The 10,372-nt window shown below is 41.0% G+C and overlaps 1 protein-coding gene across 1 annotated transcript; it reads left to right on the forward strand.

Moving 5' to 3' along the window:
* Positions 1-1,011: 1,011 nt before the first annotated feature.
* On the forward strand, positions 1,012-9,991 carry anapc4 (anaphase promoting complex subunit 4). The gene is made up of 28 exons (XM_034531556.1): positions 1,012-1,146; positions 2,126-2,241; positions 2,325-2,430; positions 2,648-2,780; positions 2,879-2,953; positions 3,039-3,065; positions 3,159-3,203; positions 3,314-3,398; positions 4,090-4,197; positions 4,304-4,474; positions 4,729-4,793; positions 4,936-4,978; positions 5,080-5,156; positions 5,239-5,339; positions 5,437-5,488; positions 6,126-6,181; positions 6,311-6,357; positions 6,434-6,490; positions 6,601-6,657; positions 6,749-6,842; positions 7,521-7,618; positions 8,014-8,075; positions 8,163-8,201; positions 8,294-8,395; positions 8,491-8,562; positions 8,672-8,845; positions 8,935-9,058; positions 9,691-9,991. Exons 2-28 carry the CDS (start codon positions 2,134-2,136, stop codon positions 9,919-9,921), a joined length of 2,409 nt encoding a protein of 802 aa, XP_034387447.1. The 5' UTR covers positions 1,012-1,146; positions 2,126-2,133; the 3' UTR covers positions 9,922-9,991.
* Positions 9,992-10,372: the final 381 nt, after the last annotated feature.

Consider the following 10,372-nt stretch of genomic DNA (forward strand, 5'->3'; position numbering starts at 1 on the left):
TCACTGTGGGCTCCAGACAGTGCTGTTAAAAAAATAGCATCACTAAATCTACTAAATTTACTAAATCTACTTATTCTACTAAATCTAATACATTTACTAAATCTACTAAAATGTACTAAATCTACTTAATCTACTAAATCTAATCAATTTACTAAATCTAATAAATCTAATACATTTACTAAATCTACTAAATCTAATACATTTACTAAATCTACTAAATCTAATACATTTACTAAATCTACTTAATCTACTAAATGTAATAAATCTAATACATTTACTAAATCTACTTAATCTACTAAATCTAATAAATCTAATACATTTACTAAATCTAATACATTTACTAAATCTAATAAATGTACTAAATATACGTAATCTACTAAATCTACTAATTCGAATACATTTATTAAATCTAATGAATCTAATAAATCTACTATATTTCCTGCCAGGCACGTGCACAGACATTTTGGGGGGCAGGTGCTCAAACCAAAAAAAAAAGGGCACCCATCAAATTAAAAATAATAATACATTTATAAAACACAGTAGGATATTTTCAACTTATATATTTATTTTTGTTAACAAACTATAACTCAAATTATCAAATTGAATAAATAAATGACAGGCAAAAGACAAAACAAGGCCATATTGTAATATAAAATATTAAAACTTACCAAAACTCTGGATAAATTAAAGGATCTTCACAGGTCCTCCTTGGTGCTTGTCTCTCTCTTCATTAAACATGACAAACGTCACTAAACAGCTGGACAAGGCTTTGAAATCACGGATTTCGTGAGTTTTTTGTTTGTTTATTTATTTAGGAAACGTCGGACCAGACTTAATGTTTTCAGCGACGCTAATGTTGTGTTTAATTCACCACCAAACACCGCCATTACCTGTTTGTCTGACGCTGCGGGGCAGAGAAGAAGAAGGCGCCGCGACAAACGGGCCATTTACGAATTGCCTTTTTCTCCTCGGAGTAAGTTTGTCCTCTCCCGCCTCCCGTTGCTCCGCAATGATTGGTCGACCTGCTGAAGGAAAAATGGCGCCGTCCGCGTAATTGTTAAAACAAAAACACGATGAAGAAAAGGTAAATAAAGTGTTCCTCCGGGCGGAGCAGAGTGTTTTTTGACGTTTTCAACCACAACAACGGTACGTTGCAGTTATAATTAATTCGTCTTTAATGTCCAGCGCTGTGAGATAAGTCACTTATTATCTCTGTTAGCTAACAAACTTGAGAGCATCACAGCTAACGTGGAGGACTGATGGTGAACGTTAGTATTTAATACTAAATATGACACCCTTAAGGAGACCTTTTAGGGGGTTCATGTTCTCAGTGGTGTTTCTCTGGGTCGGTGTGGTGAACTAACCTGCGGCCTGCTGATGTTATACTCTGAAGCATGATGGTGTTCTTGGCTTTAGACGTTGTTATTTCTACCTATAGTTTATCATATTTAGCTCTTTGAGGCGCACGTGTCATTCCTTTAATAGAATCGAGAGGTGCACAAGTGGCAAACAATTTTACTTTTTAAAAAAACAAGCTACAATGTATCAATACATCATACAAATCAGACAAAATGGGAATATAATACTTTTGCAATTTATTGCATATTACTATTATATATATATATATATATATATATATATATATATATATATATATATACTATTATTGTGTATGTTTATCTATTATTTGTACTTCTTCTGTATGTGTGTTTTTTATTTATTGTATTGCTGTAGTTTTGTATTGTACTTTTGAAAAGTGCGATCAGAATAATTTATTGATAATGTACATTGCACACACAAGGAATCTGACTCGGTGAAAGGTGCATAACAATATACATGAATTTAAAAAAGAAACGGTACAATAATAGATTAATACAGTAAACAACAATATGTTTCTGTTATGCACTGTTTATGGTTTTATTAAATAAAGTTATTATTATCATAACTACGATATAAAGACACAACTACACGTACACAACAAAGCTTTGTTGTTTTCCTCGAGCATAATTACAGGATTTCATCTTCGCATCAGAGTATTACTTACATTTTGTTTTAGTTTAGCTGTTTATCATTTGCATTAATGTCTGTTAGTTATGTTTCTTTCCCTACTTTTCACATTTCTCAGCCCTCAACATGCCGGCCTTCCGTCAGGTGGGAGAGAAGCAGCTTCCCAACCCGGTGCTGTGCATGGCGTGGTCTCCCAAAAGGGATCTGATCGCTCTGGCCAACACAACGGGAGAGGTGGCCTTAAAAACATGCGTTTTAATCCTGAAACGTGTCGTTGTATCTCTTGTGGTTTTTTAAATATTATGGTCTGTCTGTAGTTGCTGCTGCATCGCTTGGCGAGTTTCCAGCGCGTTTGGAGCTTACCACCCAGTGAGTACACTGGGAAGGAGATCACCGCACTGGCCTGGAGACCCGATGGCAAAAGTAAGGAATGCATGTGTACCTTTTGTGTGTGTGTAGTCGTTAGGAATGCCCTCGGAAACTCGTTTATAAAGCATTGATTGATACTTATTCAGCTGGAGTATTGATGCGGTCCAGAGTTTACCCTCGTCTCAAACCACAAACTCAATAAAAGTAAAAGGAGGATGATTCTTCTTCTTCTTCTTCTTCTTCTTCTTCTTCTTCTCTCCTTAATCTCCAGTTTTGGCCTTCAGCCTCGGCGACACGAAGCAGGTGGTCCTGTGTGGCGTGGAGAAAGCCGAGATCCTCCACGTGTTTCCAATGCAGAACTCGGTGACCTGCATGCACTGGATGGAGGTGACGGAGGAGAGCAGGTGTGCACGAGGCTTCGGGAATCGAACCGGCGGCACGAGGGACGTCTGTTTTTTTTTTTCTAGAATAATGTGACTGTTTGGTCTTTTTGGTGTTTCAGTGCCCTCAGCTCCTTCTACAACTCAGAGGACGAATCCAAACTCTTTCTTCCTAAATTGCCGACACTCCCCAAGAGGTAACGCCGTTACACACATCACATTATAAGAAAGTAAAACTTTGTGGGCCGAGTAACATTTCTCCAACCTTTTTGTTGTTTCCAGCTACAGCACAACGTCAAAGATCTTCAGGTGGGGCTGTTTGTTTATTAGTCTGATATCAGCTGTTCACTGTCTGCTGTGCTCGTGACGGCAGCCATGTGTGTTTATCTCTGTGTGTTCCAGTGAGGAGAAGTCTGACGAGATTATGAACCTCATGGGAGAAGTCAGGTACGTTTAAGATGTAAGGCCTCGCGCTTCAGCAACGCACCGATCCTCTTTAATGCAGCATTTCTAATTTTTTTTATTTGCACTTTGTTTGCGTTTTTGTTTCCATGCAGACTGAACGTACTTGTTCTCGGAGGAGACTCCGGCTTTGTGGAGCTTTATGCCTACGGGATGTACAAGATCGCCACACTATCAGGGGTGAGGAGCATTGATTTCTCAACTTTACATTACTGACAAAAACGTGAGGATAATTGTGTCATTAAAAAGCAAAATATAACTTAACATGGAGGGTGCTGTAGAAACATCTCACAATAAAGTTCTCCACTCTAAAAACGTTTACTGTAGAGGTGAATCATCACTTCTCTCGCACGGTCTCAACTAAAATGTAAACGACCGCGTTATTCACGAAGCAAATCCATGTTTCAGACGTTGGAAAAATTTGAGAAAAAAAATGGCCAAATGTCCTGGAAAATGATCGAGAGAGAATTATTATCAGCTGCTTGTTCAGGGGTTATAAGAGGAACATTAAATATTAATACCACAATGAAGAGCACATGCATTTCAGTTAGTGGGGTGAAGTTATGCAACATTTAAATCAAAATTTAAAGGGACAAAGATGAAGTGAGATCAAAATGATTATTATATTCCTTTTCAGAAATCTATTAATTTATATAGTTCCTTGTATTGTTTTAGTTTAGTTTTTTACTATTATTCGTTACATGAATCAAATCTAATGCTTTTAGATAAAAAGTTAAACAAACAAAAAAAAGTTGAACCAGTGGCACAAAGACCTTTTGAATATTAAACCTCTGCTAATCATATTTTAAAGAACACAGCATTCCGTTTTCGTGCTTTCTAACTTCCGTTTTGATGCAACGACTCCTCCCAGGTGTCGGGGACCTGTCGCAGCCTGAGTCTGTCCAGCGACCTCAAGTCTCTGGCCGTCATCACAGAAGTCCGGTCGGCCGACGGCGATCCTCAGATCTGCTACGTTCAGGTGAGGGTTTGACTTCCTGCATCCGTCACCTCTGCTCTCACTTGTTTCTTCATGTGCTGCTTGTTGTTGTTGTTGTTGTTGTTGTTGTTGTTGTTGTTATTTCCAGCTGGACACGAGGCTGTTGTCAGACTGTCTGCCCGAGGTGACCAGGATGGCACGCAAGTTCACCCACATCTCCACTCTGCTGCAGTACCTGCACCTGTCACTCACGTGCATGTGTGAAGCCTGGGAGGACATCCTCATGCAGATGGATCTTCGGCTCACTAAGTTTGTTCAGGTCAGAAACCAGGCGGTCCGGGTGGAGACCACATCCTCCATCAGTACCGGCAACACTGGGAACCCATTTCTATTTTGATATCTTGCATAGCATGACTTGGCTGGTACTAGTTTCCAGTATCTTCACTTTAACTTTAAAACCTCCGGCCTCTGAAAGAGAGGAAAAGATGCCGTCGTCCAAAAGATTTAATCTGGTTTGAAGTCTAAATTGGTGTCTCTTTTGTCTTATTTGTCTTATTTCCTCCTGTTTTTAAGGAAAAGAACACAAGCACTCAAGTCCAAGATGAGTTTCTAGAGCTTTTGCTGTGGGGACAATCGAGGTAAGAAAAGAGGCCGTTTCTGTCTTTGTCATGATGTAATGTCCGGAGATTCCTGCAGATGGCAGCAAAGCGTTGGGTTGGTTGATGCGCTCATTGTCGGGATGATTCTAACCCCCCCCCCCCCCTCTCTGCTCTCTCGTAGTCCTGAACTTCAGGCTCTCCTCATGAACCAGCTGACCGTCAAGGTGAGAGAGCGTGAGAGGTGTTCGAGCTGCTCGCCGTGTTCCAGCTTGATTTTGATCGGCTTTGAAGCTTTGTGTGTGCTCCGGTTGTTTCTCCGTCACAGGGCCTGAAGAAGCTCGGCCAGTCCATTGAGTCGTCGTACTCCAGCATCCAGAAGCTGGTGATCAGCCACCTGCAGAGGTATTAGTCACGCTTCCTCCTGCTCCTCGGCGCCACCTGGAGATCTCTCTGTTAAAACGTCTCATTTTTCTCTTCTCCCCAGTGGCTCCGAGGCTCTGTTGTACCACCTGAGTGAGGTGAAGGGCATGTCGCTGTGGAAGCAGAAGTTTGAGCCCCTCGGTCTGGATTCAGCAGCTTTAGAAGGTAAACCCCCCCCCCCCTCCAAACCTTCACCATCAGTAAAATGAAAATCATCTTTCTAATCATAAACCACCACTTGGTGCGTGTTCTATGTCCTCAGGAGCCATCACCGCTGTGGGCTCCTTTTCTCTGAAAGCCAACGAGCTTCTGCAGTGAGTTCATTTACCTTTTTGGTTTTTTTTATTATTTAAAAAGTACTATTAACTAGACGGACACGGGAACACCGACGTTTCTACCGTCACTCTATTCTCATTCGTTTTCCTCACATTTAAAAACATTTTAATCGGACTAGTTTCTGTTTGTTTGGGAGTAATCTGACCACAAACTGTCATATAATTCAGGTATTTATGAGAAACAGACATATTTTACTGCCTGTCATTATTATTTGCCAGTGTTTAGATTTTATAGTAACTTAAATATTCCTTCTCTTCTCTTCCTTCCTTTTTCTATTGATCTCTCATTATCTGTCCACCACTATATGTGTTATACATGTATATTTATAATTAATTAATCATTATTTATTTATATATATATTCTCATATTTATTTATTTATATACTGTGTGTGTGTGTGTATATATATATATATATATATATATATATATACACACACATAAATATATATCTTGACATTTATTTATATATATATATATAAAATCTTTTAATAAATAAATAATAAATGGTACGAAGTCAGACATTGACAGACAAAAAGAACAAAAATATTCTATATATATATATATATATATATATATATTTTTATTTTTAATTTTTTTTTATTTTGTCCCTTTCAGGGTGATCGACAAAAGTACGAAGAACTTTAAAGCCTTTTTCCGCTGGTTGTATGTAGGTAAGAAAACATAACAATACATGAGTGATTTGTTGATTATAAAGACATTTTTAAATGGTGTCTGTCGTTCACTACTTTGTTAAAACAAACAGTTTAATTCCTGTTGTTCATTCTTTTCTTCCTCCTCAGCCATGCTCAGAATGTGTGAGGAGCACGTTCCCCCGGAGCTCAACAAGGTGAGTTATCACCGGTACGGATTATTAAATAACTCACGCGTGAATCCTTTTTTTAACGTGTCGGTCCGTCCTTCAGATGACTCAGAAGGACATCGCCTTCGTCGCCGACTTCCTGTCGGAGCACTTCAGCGAGGTGAGAGCGGCGTGACGTCGCGCTAACGTCAAAGTCCATTTACTCTTTTTTTTAATTTTTTTAATTTTTATTTTTTACGAAACGCGCTGAATGTCTCTCTGGTTCCGCAGAACGAAGAACTCTTTGACCGTAAGGGGAAGTACTTCAACGTGGAGCGAGTGGGTCAGGTGAGCGAGAGCTTCTGTGAGAGTTGTTGTTGTTGTTGTTGTTGTTTTTAAACTGTGACTTTCAACATCCTGGTTTCTCCTCGGTCCGCAGTACCTGAAGGACGAGGACGAGGACCTGGTGTCTCCACCCAACACCAAGGGGAACCAGTGGCTGAAGTTCTTGCAGGAGAGCGCGCACCTGAAGGGTGAACTGATGATCTTGATGATGATCTCTTTGTCTCTCTCTCTCTCTTTCTTTCTCTCTCCCTCTCTCTCTATGTCTCTCTCTCTCTCCCTCTCTCGCTTTCTTTCTCTTTCCCTCTCTATGTCTCTTTGTCTCTCTCCCTCTCTCTCTATGTCTCTTTGTCTCTCTCCCTCTCTCTGTCTGTCTCTTTGTCTCTCTCTCCCTCTCTGTCTCTTTGTCTCCCTCTCTCTCTCTATGTCTCTCTCCCTTTCTCTCTGTCTGTCTCTTTGTCTCTCTCTCCCTCTCTGTCTCTCTCTCCCTCTCTCCCTCTCTCTCTCTATGTCTCTCTCCCTCTCTCTCTCTGTTTGTCTCTTTGTCTCTCTTTCTCTCTCTCTCTCTCTCCCTCTCTGTCTCTTTGTCTCCCTCCCTCTGTCTCTCTCTCTCTTTGTCTCTCTCTCTCTGTCTCTCTCCCTCTTTGTCTCCCTCTCTCTCTGTCTCTTTGTCTCCAGCTTCTTGTGTTGCTGCTTGTTTACATACAATAATAATAAAGAAATATTGAACAATTGTTATATATAGAAATATTATTAGCAAAAACAACCACTAAAGAGCACTAGACAAAGACAACGCGGGGTTAGTAACTAAATGAGGCGGTCGTTTTGAGGGTAAAGTATTTATTGTGTGATGTTTGATGTTTGTCCAGAGAGCCCTCTGCTGTTCCCGTCGTTCCCCCAGAAGTCTCTGCACTTCGTCAAGAGGATGATGGAGAGTGTGATCGAGCAGTGTCTCCAGAAACCAGCGGTGAGTGTAGTCTCCTTCCTCCAGAGCCATTCAAACATTTAATTAGGACTAAAGAAATGTAATTAAATAAATAAACCCGGGGATGGTGGTAATATTCTCAGAGAAAACTCATATAGTATATATGTAATGTATAAGAATATATGGCCATGCTCACTAACTAACTACTGGCATCTGTGATGAGGTCGATCCAACCTCGAGGTTCCTTGACCAAAAAAAAAAAAATCTGAAAGGATGTTATATTGTTATATTTGTGTCTCGTAAAATGTGCGATTTAGATCTCTGACATTCTGTTTTTTTTTTCCTCACTGCGGTCTGTAGTGAAAGATAACTGAACATGTTTTTAAACATTTAGATGCGTTCGATACGATTGTTTTTAGTTTGTCATTTGTGTGCAGGAAGTAATCGGGAAGTCTGTGAAACAGGCCGTCTTCTTGCCCCTGTACACCGTACCAGAGAGGTGTGTCTCGCTTAATAATATGTATTACTTGAAATATGACTACATTAATGTGATTCATATTTAATTTTAATTTTTTTGTCTTTCCAGCTCCGAAAGCACTCCGCGACTTTTTGAACTCCCATCTTTGTATGTAAAAAAAAAACAACCCAAAAACATCCTGGTGTTGTGCGGTAAGATTTTGTAAAAAATTTTTATGAATGTTATTATGATTTCTACAGGTGGAACGACAAGAAAGCCAAAATGCACCACGTCGTGTTCTGCATGCCAGAGATTTCACCCGGAAAGCTCTACGTGTTACGGAAAGGGACCGACCCAAACAGGTGTGTGTGTGTGTGTGCGTGTGCGTGTGCGTGTGTGTGTGTGTGTCTTTGTGCATTTAAGCCGTCTTTTAACACCGTGTGTGTCGTTTGCACAGACATATCCTCAACAGTGTCGTGTCCATTGACCTCCGCCACCATCTTGACACTGCCGGTGAAGCTGCAGCCCGGTCGGTACCTCCTCGTGTCGCTCCTACCGATTCATTTCGTAAAGCGGACATAAATGCCGAGTAATTCCTCGGCTCTGTGATTTAAAAAAATAATTTTTGTCTCTTTCAGGCCCAACTACATTTACAGCTGCCTGGATGCCCGTTTCTACGACGATGAAATGCTGACCGTGGTCCTGCGAGGGGACTACGAGCGAGAGGAGAGCGGGTGGCGCGTGCTGGCTCAGCTCCCTCTGGCGTCGGCGCTGAGCTGCGAGACCGAGTTCAAGTGGGAGCCCAACCTGAGGTGAGCCGGGATCGGGGGTCACTATTGTTTTAGTTTGGCTCGTCCCGAATGAGGCGCGAGACGCTGCTTCATCTTACCCGTGTTGTCAGGTTGGACCAGCAGAGCGGCGCCATCCCGTGTCTAGAACTGGTTTTGGGGAATCAGTGGCGTGAACTGGAAAACATGAAGGCTCAGTTTGTAGCTGTCAACGGGATCCGCAAAGTGGCCTGTGTGGTATGATTTCCCTTTTTTATCATTTTACCTCCGATTCTGCCGAGTGAAGTCTATGTTTCATGTGTTAAAGCTGCATTCTCTCTCCTGACCACCAGGGGGCGACTCCTCTGGTTGTATAGAAGTCTGTGCTTCATGTGTTAAAGCTGCATTCTCTCTCCTGACCACCAGGGGGCGACTCCTCTGGTTGTATAGAAGTCTATGCTTCATGTGTTAAAGCTGCATTCTCTCTCCTGACCACCAGGGGGCGACTCCTGGTTGTATAGAAGTCTATGCTTCATGTGTTAAAGATGTCTCAATCTTTAGTTTTAAGTCTTCTTCAATACAGCATGATCTCCTTATTCCCGGGACTTATTCCAACTAAATGTCACTTATATTATATACTTATATTGCTTTCATTTTAAATTGTTTATATATTTGTTCTGATGTCTTTGATGTCTGCTTGTCTTGGCCAAAGAAGCTATTTTGAATTGCTATTGAATAAAAGTTTTTGAATGATATATATATATATATAAATCATATTTAGTGTGTGGGGATCTTGTTATGTGTACGATCAGCTGATCCATTGGAGCATGATTCCCGTGAATGAACGTCGTCTCTCAACATTAACCTCTAACTCCCCCCCCTTCTGGCAGCTAAGTGCCAATCTCAGGCACATTCGTGTTTTTGAGATGGACGTGGAGGACGAAGACGACGAGGGAGCCGAGTCTCAGAACGCCAGCGCGGACCAGGACGGGCTGGACGCCACGATGGCCAGCGAGGGCCAGGGGGAGGAGCCTAAAGAGGAAGGCGGGGAGCGAGTAGGCGGCGGCGGCGACGCCTTTAGGAAAACCGAGGAGCAACTGGAGTCGGAGGAAGCCCTCTAACTCCCTCAAGACTGAGACGAGCTTCATAAATATAAGACTCTTTATCTGAAAATAAACATGTGTTTTCATATTTGTTTCAGCTGTTGGTCATGTTTACGGGCCGTGCGTCCGACAGGATATTTATGTGCAAAAAAAACACTTGGTTTAGAGTCTGAAGGTCAAAGGTCACTATCAAGAATTGATATGCTAATTATGATGATTTAACGCAAATGTTTAATTGGATGAAAGGAGGTATTTACGACATCGACGTAAACTTGCAAGTAGTGCCGTACATCAATCTTTTATTTGTCGCCGTGATGTTCGCTTTGTATTTTCCTGTCGGGATGAATCGATAAAGCGCTGTCTGTATTCCTGTAGGTCAAAGTAATTCTCAACTTACAGATTTGAGCCATGATAATTGGCAATAAAAAATTATTTATAATAATAAAAAAATACTTTGAATGTAAATAAG

The sequence above is a fragment of the Cyclopterus lumpus genome, chromosome 4 (genome assembly GCF_009769545.1).
Source record: "Cyclopterus lumpus isolate fCycLum1 chromosome 4, fCycLum1.pri, whole genome shotgun sequence".
NCBI classification, from domain to species: Eukaryota; Metazoa; Chordata; class Actinopteri; order Perciformes; family Cyclopteridae; genus Cyclopterus; species Cyclopterus lumpus.

Coding starts and splice junctions, on each gene's coding strand:
- anapc4 (XM_034531556.1), top strand. CDS start 2,134: ATGCCGGCCTTCCGTCAGGTGGGAGAGAAGCAGCTTCCCAACCCGGTG. Junction 6,358..6,433: donor TTCCCCCGGAGCTCAACAAG/GTGAGTTATCAC, acceptor TCCGTCCTTCAG/ATGACTCAGAAGGACATCGC. Junction 8,563..8,671: donor GCCGGTGAAGCTGCAGCCCG/GTCGGTACCTCC, acceptor TGTCTCTTTCAG/GCCCAACTACATTTACAGCT.